The sequence below is a fragment of the Bradysia coprophila genome, chromosome II (genome assembly GCF_014529535.1).
Source record: "Bradysia coprophila strain Holo2 chromosome II, BU_Bcop_v1, whole genome shotgun sequence".
Classification (NCBI taxonomy): Eukaryota; Metazoa; Arthropoda; class Insecta; order Diptera; family Sciaridae; genus Bradysia; species Bradysia coprophila.
The window spans coordinates 3,573,812-3,595,570 of record NC_050735.1 but is presented as its reverse complement, the minus strand read 5'-3'; the positions used below and the strand labels follow the sequence as shown (position 1 = coordinate 3,595,570).

At 35.6% G+C, this 21,759-nt stretch overlaps 3 protein-coding genes across 3 annotated transcripts; 2 read left to right on the top strand and 1 right to left on the bottom strand.

The window, feature by feature from the left end:
- Positions 1–495: 495 nt before the first annotated feature.
- Positions 496–5,395, top strand: LOC119066880. Its single transcript, XM_037169568.1, has 3 exons — positions 496–1,340; positions 2,132–3,370; positions 5,208–5,395. Exons 1-2 carry the CDS (start codon positions 1,214–1,216, stop codon positions 3,358–3,360), a joined length of 1,356 nt encoding a protein of 451 aa, XP_037025463.1. The 5' UTR covers positions 496–1,213; the 3' UTR covers positions 3,361–3,370; positions 5,208–5,395.
- A 238-nt stretch (positions 5,396–5,633) lies between these two features.
- LOC119067142 (protein tipE) lies at positions 5,634–9,953 on the top strand. Its single transcript, XM_037169943.1, has 5 exons — positions 5,634–6,292; positions 7,447–7,642; positions 7,710–7,883; positions 7,945–8,178; positions 9,740–9,953. The coding sequence occupies exons 1-5, from the start codon at positions 6,106–6,108 to the stop codon at positions 9,786–9,788; spliced, it is 840 nt and encodes a 279-aa protein (XP_037025838.1). The 5' UTR covers positions 5,634–6,105; the 3' UTR covers positions 9,789–9,953.
- Positions 9,954–13,811: 3,858 nt separating this feature from the next.
- Positions 13,812–17,004, bottom strand: LOC119066580 (histone deacetylase 6-like). Its single transcript, XM_037169140.1, has 10 exons — positions 16,410–17,004; positions 16,170–16,350; positions 15,913–16,107; positions 15,591–15,860; positions 15,471–15,530; positions 15,210–15,406; positions 14,844–15,149; positions 14,550–14,786; positions 14,344–14,494; positions 13,812–14,271 (listed from the first exon to the last, which is right to left on the bottom strand). Exons 1-10 carry the CDS (start codon positions 16,529–16,531, stop codon positions 13,885–13,887), a joined length of 2,106 nt encoding a protein of 701 aa, XP_037025035.1. The 5' UTR covers positions 16,532–17,004; the 3' UTR covers positions 13,812–13,884.
- Between the last annotated feature and the right edge of the window lie 4,755 nt (positions 17,005–21,759).

Genomic DNA, 21,759 nt, shown 5'->3' with positions numbered 1-21,759 from the left:
ATTCGGTTTAATAAGGAAAAGTTGAAATGTTCACCTATATATAGGTTCCTTAGTCCTCCCGTTGGTTGTTCTTTTATTTTGTTAGGGATGGAGTACTAGCGTCACGAACTCCGATCATGATATTTTTTTTTCTGCAATGGTTTCAGAATTGGTTTTATGTTGAGTGCACTAAATATTTGATGCAAATTAAACATTGAATGTATTAAGGACAATCAACATCCTATAATTTCCATTGAAGCTAAACTTTACAAATGGTATCGTACATAGTGGGTGGGTGGTGTAAAGTGCAAAAAAAAAATGGAATTCATTCATGACATGCAAATGCATTCAAAAACAAGGTACTGCATTTCGAATCTCAACATAACATGTTGTCCAACATGTCAATACAATTTTTTTTTCGCTATACAGCAGACGACAAAACAGGAACGTGTACGTAATTACTGAATAGAAAATTACACATAGAGGAAATTCAAATTCTAGATTATAGTTCGCTATAAAGTAGAAAGTCGCATAAACATAATACATATAAAAGGAAAAATAGCAGAAAAGGAACTCCTATTCAATCTGTAAATTGTTGGCGTCAAACAGATTTATCAACATGAACCCATATTCTGTCAAAAATATCGATTCAATGCGCGCGCATCCAATCTCTGCAGTTGAAACTGAGGTATTGGTTATAAAGTTCGTTTCATTTGTGCCATGTAACTGAGCTTTCGAGTAAACTATTGGATTTTGCAATAAATTGGAATAGCAGAAAAACCACTTGAGTAATTGTTTAGCTGACAAAAGAGAATAAATATTTAACCCACGGACATTTGATCTGCAATAATTGTGATAAAACGTTTCCGACGAAAAGGTTGTTTCTTTATTTAATTATTTAAGTGAAGTGAATGTTTGTGATGGAACTATAATATTGGATTCACTTGAGACAATGATAAAATCCATTTCTACCACCAATTCGTAACCATAAATCAACCATTCAATTGAATTTAATTAATTAATTTGAATGAATCGAGGGTATGCTGCATCATGTCATGACTAGGTCAGTTACATAATCAATAATTTTTCGCACATTAAAACAACACACACAGGGGGAAAAGTGTGATTACATAAAAAAGTGAGAAACTTTATTGGACCATAACGATGTTCAGGTAGCTTTGATAAATATTGTGAGTGTGTATTCAAGTGAACAGTTAGTGCAAAACACGATATAATGGGGAAAAAGAAAATACCAGTCGAGGATCTGGTTGTACCGCCACAGGATCAACGTATTTGTGGAACGATATGCATATGTCAAATGACTTTAGTTTTGAGTTCGGTGGCATTGGTTTATTTAACTGGTAAGTTTGTATTGACTGATCGTCTGAAGGAACAATGAATTCCGTATCGAAGCTAAGAAATGATGTAACGGCTCAAAATCGTATTAAAACAACCAACCTCAAACCTCTGGCTTCTGTGGCTCTTCAAAAAATTTCGCATCAAGAAACCACCTACTTGCAGGTCGTGTTTACGTTAGGCATATAATAACCAAACCATACATCACAATGAAGAACCGATGTAAAATTTTCTATCTCTATGAGTGGTAACCAACCCACACATTTTCTTCGGAGCTATCTATTGATGCCTTTGCGCAAAAATAGGGAATTTGGAGCTGAAGTTATTTTAGCGGGCAAGATAAGAAAAGTAATAAGCTTTTCGATGGTGTTCAGAGCGTAGCGACGACGACAAATCACACGAGAAAATGGAACTTTCACTTTTCTGGTCGATGTAAACAAATAATTTTCCCAACAACGGAACCCAAGGTTTTTTTTCGTAAGACATTTTTCCGAATTTTCCTACATTTTCCTGAAAAATATTTTTTTGGAAAATTAGGACAAAATATGGAAAACCGTTACCTCAAAAATAATCCCTGACATGACGGCACTCTCACCTCCGTTGTGAAAATGAAATTAATAAAACATTAAAAGGACATGGAGGAATTGGTAGGCCGGAAAATTCAGGTCAATGCTAAATGAGACCTACATTTGGGGAGAGATATGCATGAACCGAAAATACGAGTCGTTAAATCGTTTCCAGTTTTTTGTTTGTTTTGAGCTAAGATCCCTAGTCAAAGTAAATTTTTCTCCAACAGTTGCCATTTACATGCCAGCTACCAGAGCATTTAAAAGCCAAATAAGCGAAGTTCCGGTAATGTGTACAACAACGCGCAGTGTGACTCGTGACAATTGTGAATGGGGATCGTGCGGAGAATGGTGTCTAAGTAAAACATCGGGTAGTTGCATCCAGATCTATGTGAATTTACGGAATAACGGCAGTAGTTTAACGTTTGCCAATTGTTCGAATTCGGCGAATAAGACTTGTTACGGTATTGACCAGGAAAATGCCAAAAAAGCCAGATGCATAGCGGATGAGTGTAAGAATCTAACTGGAACGTTTAACTGTACGACGGGAATGTGTATCAATATAACGGATGCATTCGAATGTGTGTTTCATAATACTGATCCACCAATGAAGTGTTCCGGTCGTAGAGGGAAAATAACGTGCATCGATATCGATGGACTGTTTTCGTGTAATCGTGGAACTTGTAGAAAAATCCGTACGCCATATAATTGTGATCGACGGTGCGTCGATATTCCAACAAGGAATAAAAATTTGGTGTTGCTAAGTGGTGATAAAGTGTATCTGTCGCAATGTCAAAGTGCATTCGATATAGAGACGAAAAAAGAGATTTGGAATGAGTCACAGGACAATGTTCTGATGGCTTCATGTTTTACTATTACCAATTCGTCAGGCTCCACTGATAGTTACGATAGTTTTGATGCATTCGATTGCATTAATGGATCTGTGTTGGATAAGGGCGAATTGACCGATTTAACTAATTTTACATACCTTAGCTATCTACATGTGGCTGTCGCACAACCGGTTAAAACCATCGCTCCGCTGGACATCGATTTAACCATAGCAAACGAATCACGATTGATGATAAACTTAGAAGGATGTGTAAATACTTTACGGGATGAGTGCAAAGAGTTTTTACGTGAATATGGCAAAGACGGCACCGATCACAATGCCCGTGCCAGATTTCCATGCTTTTTTTCGAACGATAATGTTAACATTGTTGTATCCCGATTCGATTTGGAGACAACTTACAAGCAATTTTTGATAGCATCAGTGGTCCCGTCTTGTTTGTTTGTTGTTTCGTGTACGTGCTTAGTATTGTGCCAGCGTACTGTGCATGTCGGAGACGATGCAAAAATGCGATTCAAAGGCTGTACGGGAGGTGCAGCCGTTCCTGGATCGAAGAGTAATCAAGACAATATGGGAGAGGCTGGAGGTGGTGATAATGTTATGGCGCTTTGAGATCCATCCCGTAATTATTGTCAAAATTTTATAATAGAAATTAGAAGATTAAGTTTAGATTTGACAGTGATCTGAAAAATTAATTGTTAAGGTTTCCTTTCACCCGACGTAAATAGATTTTGAAAGAAATCCCTGCGATTCCCGCTGCTGTGAAAATCAATTTTTGTGTTTTCATTTAAACAAAGGACAAACTTGACCGTAGCTAGAATACATTCTCCGATCAAACTCGTGCACTATTCTGATAATTTTCTAGGAATACCGGTAGTAACCAAAAATTTTCTTACAGACTGTCAGGCAGTCCAAAACAGTGACCGAGTTTCTACAAAATTATTAAAACATGGGCTTAAGGGAAGAAATGGTGTTGCGGGAAAACAAGTATTTCTTTCCTTACGTGCGTGCGTTTTATAAACTGTCCTGAGAACAGTTTCATTATCCAAAAAGTTGACGAGAGTCGCATCTGCCGGGTTTGATAAATTATGCTAACTACTGACTCGACGAAGTTCGCTTTCGGAGTTTTATACAAAAAAAAAGTATTTATGTTAGAACCAGACTGCCTACCAAAAGGTGCATAGGGCTAGTAGAATAAAGGTTCAATATACAGGGGCGCAAATATAGGAAATCGAAGAAAAATTCGATATGCGCACAGGGAATCACCTTATGGCCTGTTCGTATTTGGTGAATTATTTTGGAAGGAAAGTATGTCACGTCCAAGAATTTACAGAATTCGTTTTTCTCAAACAGAAATATTGGCGCCACCGTCTGCGTTAACATGAAATTTAACTTACATAGTGCCATACCCGTAGATTTACGTTCCAGCAATAATTTATCAAACATGGTCACGGTGGCGTTGAACAAAACTTAAATAGAGTCGCGACACCACCTCTGATTTTTTTTTCATGTTCTGGTTGAGGGACTCGAGTACTACACAAAACTGTATTCAGTTTCCGGATCTGTCCAGCCGTTTCGGAGAAACATTATTCACATCCATTCTTCATAAATAAGTGGTTTGAGTTATTTGGAGCATTCTTTACTATAATTACGTGCATCTGTAGTCGGTTAAAGCTGATTTCGCTACATGTTAGAGGAAATTTACCCCAAACATATGTGGAAATCAGTTTTAGCCGACTCCAGATGCACGTAATCATTGTAAAAAATGCTCCGCAAACCACTTATTTATGAAGAATGGATAACAATACCACTCATCCTAAAGGAACGGGCACTTGAAGATGGATGATAAATTGAAAATTTCGTCGTAGAGTGACCTTGCTGCAAACGAAATGTCGTAACAGATACTTGTTGTGAGGCTGGTATGGTAAGTTTGGTATCGTTGTAAAGCTAAGACTGCAGGCTGATCAGGCATTATTGTTTTGATACAAGAAGGGTCTCTGTGTATTACAGATGAGTTGAAGTTTCGTCGAGGATTGTGAAAATAAATTTTTTCAAATATTGTACAATTCAGACAAATTTTGTAAAATCCATTCTCGGCGTTCAATAGAGCATGGCATCCTCTACTGATATCGCTATTCAAAGAGTTTCAAACTCTCTTCATCTTGGACATATTACCATTTAAAAATGTCGAAATTTCGACTTTAGCTGGCTGTGGTTACGTGGCTGAAGGATCTGCGAACTGAATGTGGTTCCTGATAGTATTTGAGTCCTTCAATGAAGAAAAATCAGAGGTGGTATCGCGACTCTATTTAAGTTTTGTTCAACCCCACCGTGTGGTAAATTAGGTGTGACCGGTTTCGAAAAGCGACCAGCCTTACTGTTACCTTACTAGTCCACAACAGATGTTAAGCTTAAGGAATAGATGAAACCTAACCCTAACCATTTGTTTTCCTTTCCAGGCATTCCTCTGCTTCAAGAAGACAGTCCAGTACATCAGGCTGGAGTTTTCTCGCTTCAATAAAACACACGATTTATTGCTATAGATTTTGATGAAGATATTCTCTCAAAAATTTCAAAAACAATTCACAATTTTAAAATTTGCTTTTATATCAACCAAAGAACCCAACAATCATTCAACACACAAAGCGTTTTGCTCTTTATCTATAAATTAATCTTTTGCTCAATAATATCGAATTTCTCATGTGAATTAAATCTAATTCAAATCATCGTAATGAAATTCAATACGATTGGACAATATTTACGCACGACGTTTAAATATTATGCGTAAGATGGATAATATTTTTACTTTGAACTGATCCGGAATCGAATTGATTTGAAATTTCTTTGTTATTATGGTTTTTCTAATTTGTTATAAAATTTTTAAGTTTAATTAACAAAAAATAAATCCGAAAAGAAGAACAATTAAAACGACAAAAGAATTTTAAGTCGGAGGGATGCGTGACGATAACAACCACAATAAATTAATCACACAAATTCATATCTTAATAAATATTTAGAAGAAGAAAATATTTTGAAGGAAATTCGTACCTTTCGTCATTTTTATATAAAAAGTAAATTTAAACTAAAAAAAATAAAAATTAAAAAGAAAAGAAAATTATAATTCAAATTCGAGGTGATAATATTCAATAAAATGCAATTTAATAAATTGAATTCTTAAAAAGGAATTAAATATTCAAACGCTTACAACCACCAAAAACCAAATAAAATAAAAATAAATAAATTTTAGTCAAATAAACCGTAGCTGTTAAGGTAAATTAAAACAATAAAATAAAAACGTGAAACAAAAAGTTAAAGATAAACAATAACGCAACAAATTAGAACAAATTATTTAAGAGAATGACTGGTTCAGCCGATGGAAACACAATAACAGCCTCTATGTCAGGAGTGCCTAGTATAATGAATAGTTTAAATAGCCTAGCTAGTAGCAAATTAAGTGTACATAGTCGACCTAAGTCACCCGAAGCCGAAGAAGTGATAGCCGAATTGTTGGAAAAAGCCAAATTTTATACGTCTTTATGTCTAGGTAAGTGAACCTTCGCATTCAAAAAAAAAATCATAAATCACAAACTTCAAAAGTTTTAAACCCTCTCAACAATCTTCCATGTTACGCCATTTGCATCTTTGTTTCTCAACACATCTAGAGAGCTTAAAGAAGCTTAAACTTTTGTATTTCGCTAAAATATTCCACTTTTTCAATGGAATCAAAAGCAGCCTAACTGTCAAAAAAAAGGTTCTCTGCCGATCTGCTATGTTAAACCAAATCAACGTGTCACATTTGTGTCTTTGCTTGAAAAGAGCTTTCGAGAACTTTAAGCTTCTATTGCATTCCACTGATATATTTCAACTTTCCAGTGGTTATTTAAAAGACGTTCAACTAGCTATCCGAAGCACTCATACCATGTGATACGTTATTTTGGCTTAAAACGGCAGCGATTCCATGACTACTTTTTAGTTCCTCTTAATGAAAACGGACCTGCTCAAGAGTGTGTCTTCTGTACGAACACCAACAATTATTTCTTATTTTATGAGTTAGTCCTTTGAAAGTTGAAAGCTCAAGACATTCGTGAATTCTGTTTCGTTTATATCCAACACAAAATAATAGAATTCGGAGAGTTTTCGAGAACGGCGTGCATGGTTTTTAATTTACAAACTTGGAATATTTGCTGAAACCCAAAAAGAACCCAGGAATTAGAAAGCGTCGATTCTCAAACTATTTGAGCTTTTTTGGATTCCATCAAAACTTTTTAAGATTCCCAGTAAAAATAAGCTCACAGTTCTTAACTCATAAATGTGATGTGATAGCACCACGAGACAATTCTCATCACCTGTTGTAAGATGCATTTATGTACCGGTAAGGGTTCACTCTCACATGCAAGTGAGAAGTGAGAATCAAATAGGGAAATTAGAGATCCTTAATTGTGGAAAACATTTTTCTAGTAAGAGTGACCAAGAAACAGGTCATGCAAAATTAACTCTATCGCCTAAATCGAGATTTAATTTTGAATAAGTTCAATAGTGCAGAACCGCTATGTACAACGGAAGTCTAATGGTGTTAGCTTCAAATCATACTGACTTCTATATTGCCTGTACATCCCTGTTAGGCGACTGAGCTAATTTTGTCTGACCTGTTCCTCGCCTAACATCCCTAAAAAGCGAACATCTTCAAACGTTTTTCAGGCACTACTGCGATTCTTTCTGTCTTCGCATTTTTATTTCTCATCCCGTTTGTGGTGGATCCAGCTATATCAACAATAGTGGCTGACTATGATCAAGCACCAGTCACCTGTATGGTGGTAGATCATGTCTACGGTGAAGGACTGAAGAATTGTACTTGGTCGTCTTGTCGGGAGGGCTGTACAACCGCAGCAACACGGTACGTTTTATCAGTTTTTATTCAGATCAGGTTTTTTTCGGAAATTAATGTAATTTTGAAAATTCAGATGCCATCAGTTGCTAGTAAATTATTCGAAAATTCCGTGGGACGATTGGCAAAATAAGCCGAGACGCTTAGATTCAATCGAATGGGACGTAGCTGACACCCGTTTGTTGATCAATTCGGAAGGATGTGGTTATCCGCCTCGGGTTAACTGTACCGAGTTTGCTAAACAATATGGGTATTTGATGCAACATGAACTGTAGTGTGAATTACGCCTTTATTCACTTTTCGTTTTGCAGTTTCTCACACATTGGCGAACCGTTTCCGTGTTTTTACAGTCGAGCGTACCCGGAAATGGTAATAACACGCTATTCGTGGGAAGACAATCTAAAACATTTGATTCTGTCGCTAATCATTCCGAATGTTTTATTTGCAATATCGATTGGTGTGCTGAGCTATTGGTATTGTCCTTGCTGTGATAAAGCTTGCCGCAAGTCTAGAGTTTATGCGGAGAAATTTCCAACCAAAGAAGAGTAAGTAGTTTTCTTCATCCACTTTGCTTTTGTTAGAGAACGAAATAAAGAAAAATGGTTGAAGGCACGTAATAGACTTGATGAATGATCAAAACCAATAACGAAAGTTACCATCAGCACCATCATCTTGCATTCATCGAATAAATCGTTAATGATCTTCACTTTTATACATTGATCTTTTCAAGCTTTCCTTCCTGCACATACAAACATCACGACTATGTTTCTAGTCTTTATTTCTTATGACCTCGGGCATGCTAATTCATACCATTTGTGTGTCATAAATCATTAGTAATGTCAACCAGCTTTTTGTAAGTGTTTCCACGAAACTATTTTACAATAGTACAGCAGGTGGTTCATTGTATTACGCTCTGGCCATAAGTCAGAATTTCTTATAGCTGTCTATGGCTTCGAGATTGAATTGAATTGAGTTTGAAAGCGCTCAGGTAATGATAATGGGAAACATACTCTTCCTTATACCCATACAATGAATAAGTTGCCGTCACTATAAATTGGTGCAGACATTCAGGAGAGTTCAAAAATGAGGCTACAATTCACTATTAACTGACATAGGTCTTTTGCTGTTCAATTTTTCTTTAAATAAAACGAAATAGAGGATCATATCACAGGGCATCTAACAATAGTCAATGTCAGTGCAAAATACAATCTTAATCAAAACCAATATCCATTTATAGTCAATGAAAATTCATCCATGAAACTTTAAAATTTTCTGTCTTGATGATTCATTAATAGTAAATTACGTTCCTGCTGCCAACTCTTTTTTTTTGATGAGTTAGAAGACGAGTATTTAACCTTTCGTCGGTTAATCGGACATCGTATTCAACTTTCACCAGCAGACTATGTAGATTATGCAGATTATGTACCTTTACAAATTGTTCTTTCGGTTATCAGATTGAGTAAATTTTGCTCGGGATACATGCCACAACAGTGGAAGCGGACACTCAATTTATTAATAATTTAACAGCAAAGAATTTGATTTGCACGTCGTAATAGCTGTAATTCGAATAGTTTGTAGAGATGTACAAAGAAATGAAAGGGTACCAAACAAAGGACTTCTTCCCAAGTGTACAAACGTGGACAGAATGAATTTACATACCTCAGTACTGTTACGTTTATTTTTCCGAAGTTGTTTGGGAAAAATGTTGATCCTGAGTGGTGCTAAAAGGCTTTGTTAACCTCTCATTCTCATAAAAACGTGTTACCATGCGTTATAACTAATTAGTTAAACAACTGTTACAGTCTAGAAACTAAACTCTGTAGGGACCTAAAACTGTGAATGGAGATTGTGTGACAGTTCGTTAAAACTGAATTTTATTATTCAACAAGGATTCAACAAAATAGTTACTTTGATCTAAAATGCCAACTCTTTTCAAAAATGTTAGAACTTGTTAGTCAGGGCACTTACTTCTGTGGTTTACAGATGACATAGCCGACTGTAAATGGTTTCGAATCTGTTGTTGAAATACTCATTTTGTTTGGTACCTTTTGCCCCTAATCTGGTCCATTACAGACTTTTACAAAAATTGAACATTTTGTGTTTTAGAAAACTTCTTTGCCGGAGCGACGATGAAGATGACGAGTTGGACTTCTAAGATATTGTTAATGATGAATAGTTTCTATAATGACAGTATTGCAAAGCCTATTTTTTAGAAAAACAAATTTCCTACAAAATTCTAGAAGTTCTTACAATTTCGAGAAAGAATCATAAAACCCACAAAAATATTTCTGGCCAAGACATTCTTAAAGTCGATTTTTCACCATGAAGCCATGAGGGCGCATTTTTGTTCAAATGGAGAAAAATGTAGACCACAACCAGATCCACATTTTTCTCCATTTGACCAAAAATGAGCCATCACGGCTTCATGCTGAAAAATCGATTTTAAGAATGTCTAGGCCAGAAATATGTCAGTAAGTTTTATGATTCCTTGATTTTTAATGAAAACAATTTTAGAACAAAGATCTGCAAATTTTTAGAGAATGTTTTCAAATAAATCGGCCAATATTTTCTAAAAAAAAACTAGGCCTTGCCCTAATGTCTAATCGTTTTGACTGCATAATGTTACATTCCAAAATAAAATAATTTTAAAACGAAAACTTGCTTCAATTTTCAATAAAATGTTATGATTGCAGTCTTCAGTTTATGAATCAATCATTTGAAATAAATTTGTTTTAGTGACAGTGATTTTACAGTGAGTAACATTCCAAAACTAGCCACTGTTTGAAATTTTATTTATTGAATGTTTTTGAGATTCCCAGTGGTTAAAACGTCAAATGACCATTGTTTGTTCATTGGTGTTCGTAATCATACGGTTAAGCATGTGACAAGGATGTTTTAAATACTAGGAAATTTCCAAAATATCTAAAAACGAACATTTTATAAATTGTCTGGTCTTAGAATGTTAGTGACTGTACTACAAATTTTAAAACAAAATCTCTTCAGATATTATGGCTAAACAATGATAGTATTTCGGTCAGGACACAGTAACATAAAAATCAACTGTAAAAATATTTTAAATTAATTGTAAGGCTCAAATGTTGTGAAACATTTAAAATAAAGCAAAGCGAATTAATTTTTCAGTTTTTTTGTAATTTTGTTTAACGAGACAATTCAAAATTAAGTTGAAAATTTTGCTTCTTTTACATTTGAAAGCTTTCACTAGCAATCATCGATATAATATAGTATATTATATCGATGCTCGAAATCTACAGTCCATCCATTTCAATAGTAACAAATTCTCTGTTGCGTACACACCTACACATTCTAGAGTCACAATTCCAATTGGCTTCATTCAACAGTTAATTCAATGGGTAGAGAAGTTGATTTATTTTTCAAAATTTACAAGCGAGTGAATATTTTAAAGAGAAAGAAACACCAAAACACCAAACATTGGAAGGAATGGGGAAGGGGATTTCATATTACAACAATTTTGACTCATTTAATGTGCCCCAACACAATTATCATTGCTTTTTTTTCTTTGAACATTTTTTTTTCTTCACCATATAATGCAACTATAACACGTAAATCAATGTAGAAGCTTCCGACGCCAAATACGGGATCATACATAAAATACGTACCGCTTTTTCGGTGCTCTCATCAAAATTAAATCTTAAATAACTCGAGAAATGCGCGCTATGGTAAGTTAAAACTATATTCTATCCCCCCCATTCAAGTGGTACATTGGGGGTAGGACAAAGTTTTCACTTCCTGTAGAGCGTATTTCTCGAATTATTTAAGATTTAATTTTAATGACAGCACTGATGATAGCGTTACGTAATTTATGAATGTTCCCCAACACACAAACATCGACACAAACATACAATCAGGCACTTGACAATGTAACAACGTTTTTAATCTTAATTTTGTTTAGGTTTTGCTTTGAAATTGTTGATACTACTAGTTTACTCCCTTTTCACACAGGTTCCGAATGGCGTTTTAAGCTCTGAACATTTTTAACCGCAAAAAAAATAGAAAAGGAAACAAAAAAAAGATTTATTAAAACTAAAATTGTTGCACAAAAATATTTATCTTCTCAAAAAATAATATTAAAGTCCGTAAAAAGGAGATTAGTCTGTCTCACAATTCTTATTAAAATATAAAAAAAATCCTGAGAATTTAAATTATTTGATTTGTACGTTCAATTTAGACTAGTTATGGGAATTGTTTCCATTTTGTTTTTAATAAATTCGTTTTTAATGTCGCATCGATTTTTTTTTACTTTGTTTAAACTGAAGAAGATACAATTTCATGAAGTGCAATGGCATTTTGGTATATCTTTTATCACTCGTGAAAGAAATGATTTAATACAACTTTGTGAGATAAAGAGTACATCAAAATACCATTAGATATTGTTGGAATTCTGCGACGAAATTGCATGAAACGTTGTATGAAACACGTTGCAGAACTGGATATGTTTATCACACGATGTGGTTGTCAAGCGAGCGAAGCAAAGGATCCTACTGACAAATATACCCTCATTTCGCAATTTTTTTTGCATAATAACAAAGCACCTAGCAGGGTAATAGAGATTTTTTGGTGTCAAATAGAGTAGTTTTTAGTACGAGTTGCCATTTACATTATATTAGACAGGAGTCGCCGTGAGATGCCGCATTGGAGGCAAATTTGAAAACGAAAAAGTGGTTACTGCGAAGAATTTTCATTTAACTTTTATTAAAGAATTTACATTCAGTCACGTAATTTAGTTATTTGTATGCAGACTGCTAACGTGATGTTAGATTATTTGTTAATATAATGTACATTACAGTGATCATATTTTCATTGAAAGAACGTTCGTGCCTATTTTTCAAATATATCTTGGGTCTTACCGCATTTTTAAGAGTGTAAAAATCTTATAAAATAAAAATGACATTTGACACTGCCAAAATTACATACTTTATTTTTTTCTATTACCCTGCTTGGTGCTTTGATAATAACTTTTAAAACGCTGAATTATCAACAACAGCTGTCTACAATCGCCCTTCTGTCACCAACATTGGAATTTAATACGGTACAGTAAAATATACCAGGCAGGAGCGGTTCATTTTAGAAATGTCACATTAGGTACCTAATACACTGCATTGAGCCCAGTAGAGAAAATTATCGAAAGTAAAAACTCCGAACTACAGTTGATGAAAAGTACCGTTAATGAGTTCCTGTTTTTGGACGTATTGATTGCAGGTGGATGCCTCTGGATGCCTTCAAGTATAAAAACAAAGAAGAGTCGAAAAAGAACTGATGGAAGCTCACTTTATCCTTGAGTTCTAGCGTTAGGAGCACTTTGGAGTACTTAGAGGACACTCAAGCATTGTCATATTGTGGGGATCATTCAGAGACACTTTGCTCTAGTAATTCATTCGGTTAAAATGATAAAAAAACATTCGAAAAGTTCAATTTAGAAAAAAATGTATGTGGGAAAGGGGGTGCATCATCACGGTATATCTCATGTTACTCTGATACGTACAAGCACCAGAAAAAAAATTTAGTTAGGAAAGTCCAATCATATCCTGTCGTCAAAAATCAAAAAAGTTCTGAATCGAGCAGGATGACATAAGAACCCGGACTATAAGGACCATACAAATAAGGAAAAGAGGACTATACAAATAAGGAAGATCGCTTCAGTAGTCGATGTTCTGTAGCCAATTCATTGTAATCGACCAATGGTACAAAACATTATTTTACCTGGAAGCCAGACTAACTCCATTGTAATCGACCAATGGTACAAAACATTATTTTACCTGGAAGCCAGACTAACTCCAGGGGTGGCGTTATCTAATATGCAGAACAATCACCAAAACAAACAGAGCACAATTACTCTTCCCTTTCCCATGGATCGCGTGAAGCGAAAGTGGAGATAAAATGCTTCACGCGATCCATGGGAAAGGGAAGAGTAATTGTGCTCTGTTTGTTTGTTTTGGTGATTGTTCTGCATATTAGATAACGCCACCCCTGGAGTTAGTCTGGCTTCCAGGTAAAATAAAGTTTTGTACCATTGGTCGATTACAATTAAGACACCAGATCAACGGCAGATACAATGCTGTAACCTCGGCCCAAATAAATTGCCAAATCTGAGGATTTTCTTGTTGGTTGTTAAAATCGTTTGTTGAATTGAAATTTACTGTTCATATTTTGCTGCGAATTTAATTATTTTGTGTAAAAAGTATTACAATTGCCATCAAATGTAAATATCGGATTTATGCGGATGGCAACATTTTATTAAATTTCAACGACTTCCAATTGTTCTGCTGAATCGTCAGGACACTTTGAATAGTCTCAATATTGTTCACTTTCGTGCCGGTTTGTCTTTTTGGCATTTTTAATGGATTTCCAAACAATCCGTTGATACTGGTTGATGTTGCATTGCATTCACCTTTCAAGAAAAGGATCACTTTTCCATTGGCCAAAGCTGAGAGCCAATGTGCTAAATAGCCGAATATTTCCGCTGAAATATTAGCTTCAAAAAGTTCATTGATTGCAGCAAAATCTGCAGAAACCAACACCAATTCTGGATTGAATTCATAAGCGATAGGCATGATGATTCGTTGAAATGCTGCCACATAATCGGAATCACCGACTGTTTCCTTTGGAAAAAGGTATGAAGCATGTGAAGTAAGAGTAGCAGAGGCTAAGATGTGACTAGCGGGAGGACTTACCTTGTTCATTGGAACATTAACACCATTGCCATTGTAGCAAGTGTCCTTGGCATCGCCAAGACTCAAGGACGTATACAAAATGTTTCCGTTCCCATCAGGCTGCGTGTCGATATTCTGTCGGTTGGTCTTACACAAGTCAACAACCAATACACTGAAAATTTGTGTTTGAAATTTCTATTGTTGATTTATTCGATAAAGGAGCTAACCGTGTCAGTCCGTGGACTTCAGTCGCATATTGCGATGCTAATGCAATATTATCTGCGACCGTACTTTCTCCGATCTCCATATGAATTCCATTCAAGTATTTTTCTTCGAGAACATTTTGCAACAGCTCCAAAGTTAATGGAGTTGTTAAAGGTTGATAACGTTTATCCGGTTGATATAAACTATCCGACAAATCATGTTCCAACAGAAATCGTTCGATATCTACGCTCCTTTCCGAACTGTTGGAAATTTAATTCTACGAAATTCAGACTGAAATAATCAAACGACCGACTCACACAACGATGCAGGTTCGGTTCAAAGGTTTATCGAGATTGGTGACACTCTTCAAGTGTTGAAGATGTTTGCTGATCTTTTCGTCAGTCTCCTTACTCCGAGTTTGATTAGAGAAAATCATGTGCGGATCGTAGTATTCGCAATTGTGCCAAGGATTCAGTGCTTTATCGTCGATGAATTTTTGAATAACTTCATGAATATTAGATTTGTCGCCGATTGGGGCCGAAAGACTATACTCTTTGTGAACTTGTAAGGATGACCAGTATGCTTTGTGCGATTGAATGCAGTTCAAGATGCTGTCTCGAACACTAAAATAGAGTACATCGATCGTACGGACTACCAATAGTAGTTTTGACTTTTATCTCTACCTGTCGCTCGGTTCATCCAACATTTCTAGGAGTGGACACGGATCACCCAAAAATGTTTTCAATGTAATTGCTGCACTTTCAGCCAAAGATTCGAGATTATATCCACCTTCTAAGAAGGCAGCAATCCTACCGTTAGCAAGAGCAGCTAATGGTGATACTAAATGTGCATAACATGCGGGTGTTATTTCCATCTCACCCTTGAATAAATAATTTTGTTTGATGAATATAATCGTCATTCTTCTGAAACTGAGATCAACGTACTAATGCACATCCATAAGCAGCATCATATCCAGCTGATATTAGTACTAACTCAGGTTGAAACTGTGGAAGATTTTTTTACTTTTTAATATGACCTCGCATTAAATATTTTATGTCACGCACTTCCGTAGCTACTGGCAAAAGAATCTGTTGCCAAATAGCCAAATAATCTGAATTTGTCATTCCACTTTTATTCAATGCCACGTTGAAATTAAAACCGATACCTCTTCCCTCGCCCACATAATCAAAATCGGATTCGCGTAAACCTGGGAAAAATATCCCATAGTCGAATCGATGAATGGAAAAATATAAGACTCGAGGATCGTCATAGAATAATTGTTGAGTACCATTACCATGGTGGACATCAAAGTCAACGATCAGGATTCGGTTCACCTAGAAAAGAAGATAGAAGAAAAATGGAGAAATGGAGATTGTTGAAACAGACGGAATGGTTATTGATGGCATGCTGGGCAGCAATCGCAACGTTGTTGAAAAAGCAGAAGCCATCAAATCGTGATTCCATTGCATGATGACCTGGCGGACGAATAACAGCCATGCCATTCTGTACTTCACCTAAAAGTATTTTATCTACCAATTCGACGGCACAGCCGACTGCTAACATTGATAACTCAAACGTAGACTATGGAGTTAGACACATGAATTAATCGAATGTTACCACCTACAGTTACATGATTTGTATACCGGATGAATGAATATGTCATAATGAGTGCACATTTCTTCCAATTTCTCCTCGTCAGTTTCTCCATCAAACGCTTTCAATACGTCATAATGTTCACGAGTATGCTTAAGAAGAATTTCGTTCAGTGTAGCCGGCCGGGACGGTATTGAATGACAACGCTCAATAAGTTTTAATTCGTCGCATCTGACAACGCGTGATGTATAAATCAAACAAAAAATTTCAAGGATTACTTTGTTCCATACCGAGCTAGTATTCGTGTAAATCGTTCCGGGCATTCTGGATAACCACTATTCCAAAGGCAACGATGTTCGGTCATACGGAAGTCATAGATCAGACCGGTTTTTCCTCTCTTTAAATTCATCATTAATTGTTGGTAGAGCTTCTTTTTGTATATTAACAAGCGCACCGTATATTTTCACTTTAATTCGTCTACGACGAACTTAATCTAATTAATGGATTAAGATAAGACAAATATTTTCGGTTTGTTTTCGTGTGCGAGATAAAATTACACAGATAAAATGAGATACTTATTCAATTCACATAACATGCACGAATATTCTTATGGAACGGAACTGTTGAAGTATGCGAGCCCTTTTTATCAACTATCTCCCAGTTTTCTATATTTTCTTTAATATCAAAGTAGGGGTACACAAGACGTAGTTGGATACACTCTATATAACACTGATTCAATTTAAGTTTCTTGAAATTGAAATTTCACTTTTGACTTCTAAGACCTTCCAAACATTCAACTTTTGGACGACTTTTGAAATTGAATTAACAACATTCCATCCGTACCGTTCCCAATGTTGACTACGTACTGCAACGTATAGTAGATTATTTAACAATTGGTCACAAATAAATAATTTTGAAACAAAATTATTTGTGTATTGCATTATCAAATCGAGAGAATGAATGGGTGCATTGTTGTCGTATGTAGTTGTTGTATGGTTTCGTGAATACAACGTAATTATACATTACAACTACTAATATAATAGTCGAGTATCAAGTGCACCATTTGTTAATATTATCATCATCAATTAGTCGAGAAGCTCTGTGTGTCTCAGTAAAATATTAACATTGTTTTAGGAGAACAAGGTTGATACATTCAGCCTCTCAGCTGTCAGCTCGCAAGACTGCTGATAGTAATAATTGACTGATGGATTGATATGTAAATGAGAGAATTAAGGTAGGGCATTCCGACAATTTATTTTTGAACGACGTAAAACATTATTCTAAGCACAAAATTGATCTACGTATGTCTGTCTCCAAAATACACCGATTTTTTCTATAAAATTCGAAACGTATAACCAACGCACTCCAATAATAGAGAACTGATTTTTTAGACCTCTTATTTTGTATGGAACGGATGGAACGTCAGGAACGCAGTGGCATATACCAACATAAAACAAGTCGTCAGAACAGTCAAACCTAATTCGTCTGTGACCCTAATCCTTCCGTAGCCCTAATACAACTATAGCCCTTATGCGCCCTTACCGTATTGCCCACCCCAAGTGCGGCCCGTGTAATTTTAATGAAAGTATTCATATTCGTCTTAAAAATTGCACATAGCGCAATTACGAAAGCCCGTACGAAGTACCTCTAAAGTAAAACAAAAATTTACGAAGTTATTTTAGAACTTTCATGTGTAGAATGAGAACATTACAACTCAAAATTTTCAAAGGGGTAGTAAATGGCCACGCTAGGATGGATCATTTTCGCGACTATGACATATCAACTGGAAAGCTGACAAATGGCCAGAAAATGTTCCATATAAAGTATTAGTCGAAACTTTTTTATGGACATGTCCATTTGCCATGGAAAAATGGTACATTGAGAGTTTCTGTTAACAGATAAGTAATTGGTTATGTATGTGGAGTGTTTCAGGCATTCCATATATATGTATATATTGAGCTATATACAGGTAACGGCTATTAAGGTAAACTCTGAAATAAGTGTCAGCTAGAATCTAAAATTCTGCCATATTTTTAGAGTTATAGATCATGTAGGTCAATAGCTTGAAACACTCATAGCTACACAAATTATAAACTTTTAGGAACATTCCTTCGAATTAGCTTCTTAGAAATATGTTCTTGGCATACCCTGCAAGCCAAATACACAGAACACAAAAGTTATAAAATTCTAAAATTTCAGAAGACTCACTAAAGATAGACGGATTTCAGCTTTTACCATTTTAACATACTCCGTGAGCGAACTATAAATTGAATTTGAGCGATTTCGACCATGGCGAACATTTCTTGACAGTCAAGGGACCTGACCTGCCGCTAGGTCGGGAGCAAGTACTATGCGCTACACTCGCAGGCACTTGCAAGCGTACAATGTCTTGTATAGACTACGGAGCATGATACTATAAGATATCGATATATTAGACGGACAATCGAGGCTTGTCGAGACTGCCTCTCATGTATCGATATCCTATTTTATCGTATGAGCGAAAACGAGACTGTTGTTGGTTGGTCAAACAAGCGATACAACTTCTAGTCAACAACAGTTTGTCAGTAATTACCGATTTATCCTTTTTCAAAGCACTGTCAAGCACCAAAGCTGACTTTGACATCACTCAATTAGAAGGCCAAAACACACCTGTTGACTATTTCTGATAGCCATTGTATGAAAAAGAATAGCCAACTTTGATCGGTTCAGTCCTCTATTTGAGTGACGTCAAAGTCAGCTTCGGTGCTAAAGTCAGCCTCGGTGCTAGACAGTGGCCTTTTTAGATAAATAAACGTGACGTCACAACATGGCGCCAGTATGATAAATCAAATGTTTATTCCCTTGACTGAAAGTCAGGGTCTTACGCCAGAAAATACCGAAAAATGTCTGTAACCATACATGTACACTTTGATTGAAAATGTATGAAATGTTATGAAAAACGTTAATGTCTGTAACCGTTTTTTTCTTGTGGGCAGGATAACTCGAGTAATTCTTAACCAATTTCAACAATTTTTTTTTTAATCGATGTGGAATTAAATTCTCGAGGCTAAGTTCGAAGATGAGCCATGTGGGATTAAGAATCTGGAAGTTATTCCAGAAAAACCTGATTTTACACTGTTGATAACTTCTCTATTAAATACGATACGATTACTTTGATGAAATTTGATTTTTTTTGGATGTGTGTGTAAATCATGTGAATTTGTTTTCGCCAACGATTGATATTAGAATTTATGGTAGACTATCAACTTGATAGTTGACTATCAACTTGTGAAATGTTATGAAAAACGTTAAATGTCTGTAACCGTTTTTTCTTGTGGGCAGGATAACTCGAGTAATTCTTAACCAATTTCAACAAATTTTTTTTTTATCGATGTGGAATAAAATTGTCGAGGCTAAGTTCGAAGATGAGCCATGTGGGATTAAGAATCTGGAAGTTATTCCAGGAAAACCTGATTTTACACTGTTGATAATTTCTCTATTAAATACGATACGATTGCTTTGGTGAAATTTGATTTTTTTAGGGTGTGTGTAAATCATTTGAATTTGTTTTCGCCATCGAATTATATTAGAATTGATGGTATACAATCAACTTGATAATTGACTATCAAATTTGACAGTTGACTATCAACTTGCTTGATAGTTGACTATCAAATTCGACAGTTGACTATCAAATTTGATAGTTGGCTATTTGAATATCAATTATGAATTTATGTATAAAAAGAACGCATTAGCTATGTCTTTTGTCACTCCAGAATCATCTTATAAAGAGTACACATCGATCTAATGATCTATGATCTAATACCATAAAATGTTTGTCGCCTAACAATGTACAATTATCAAAAATTAAAAAGTATCACATTTTTGTTTTATGTGTGTTTTACCTATTGAAAACGAAAATGTGATACTTTTTAATTTTTGATAATTGTATGAAATGTGAAGAAAAACGTAATTGTTTGTAACCTATTTTTTTTTGTCACCACGATAACTTGAGTAATTCATAACCGATTTTGATGATTTTTTTTTAATCGACGAGGAATGGGATTCCTGAGGCTAAGTTCGACGATAAGCTATGTGTGATCAACGCTTCGGAAGTTATGCCAAAAAATAGAAATGTAATAAATGAACAATATAGTTGATTTTCGATAATTGGTATTTGATAATTGCTATTTTATATTTTATTAATTAACAAGCAGCATATACCTAAAATTACATATACACTACAATGAGTATATAGTATTACAAAAGTCAAGCAATTCTAACATTAGACAACTTCGACGAGTTACGGTATCGTAATGCAATATTAGACAGCTCGGACGAGCGATAAGTTTGATATTAGATCAAACCTAATATTGGACAACTCTGACGAGTGTGAAGTTTGCGGCCCGAGCGAAGCGAGGGTCGTAATTCACACGAGTTGCAGTATCGTATTGCAATATTAGACAGCTCGGACGAACGTTAAGTTTGCGGCCAAAGCAAACCAAACATTAGACAACTACGACGACTGAAGTTTGCGGAGCGAAGCCTGGGTTGTAATTCACACGAGTTGCGGTATCGTATTGCAATATTAGACAGCTCGGACGAGCGAGAAGTTTGCGATTAGACTAAAACTTATTATTAGACAACTCTGACGAGTGTGAAGTTTGCGGCCCGAGCGAAGCGAGTGTCGTAATTCACAAGAGTTGCAGTGTCGTATTGCAATATTAGACAGCTCGGACGAGCGATAAGTTTGCGGCCAAAGCAAACCAAACATTAGACAACTACGACGACTAAAGTTTGTGGAGCGAAGCGAGGGTTGTAATTCACACGAGCTGCGGTTATTCCCTTGACTGAAAGTCAGGGTCTTACACCAGAAAATACCGAAATATGTGGGTAACAAAAAAGTTTACTGTGCTTGAAAATGTATGAAATGGCATGAAAAACGTTTAATCTGGGTAACAAAAAATCGTTCAAGGCACGATTTTTTTTAAATATGTGGAAGTAAAATACCAACGCTAAGTTCGAAGATGGGCTATGTGGGACGAAGGATCTGGAAGCTATGCCATAAAAACAGGATTTTACACTGTTGATTATAGCCTCAATCGAAAAAGATTACTTTGATGAAATTTGAATTTGTTGCGTAGTGTGTGTAAATCGTATAAGTATGTTTTCGATGATGTGCATGAAACAAATAGGAAGAAAAATTTCGTCAGTACATGCCCAGCCTCTAACCGGTAAACATCTCTTGTTAGTGAACTGCTAACAACTTGATAGTTGACTAACAAATTTGATAGTTGACTAACAAATCTGATAGTTGACTAACAAATCTGATAGTTGACTAACAAATCTGATAGTTGACTAACAAAAATCCGTCTACTAAATACCAAAGAAAGATGTTTTTACTGTCTTACGGCAGAAAAATGCCTGCTTTCAAATGAAATGTGGTACATGTCGCGAGAAGGCGTTTTGTTCGTTCCTAGGGAATTCATCCTTCTACGAAATGTAATGAGAAGGCGTTTTGTTCGTTCCCAGGGAATTCATCCTTCTACGAAATGGGTTTTTTTTAAATTTTTTACCAAAGTGAAAAGGCCTCTCATCGTTCCATATTCGTTAAACTTCGCATCTACTCTGATTCAATTCGACAAAATGGCAATCAAACAGAAT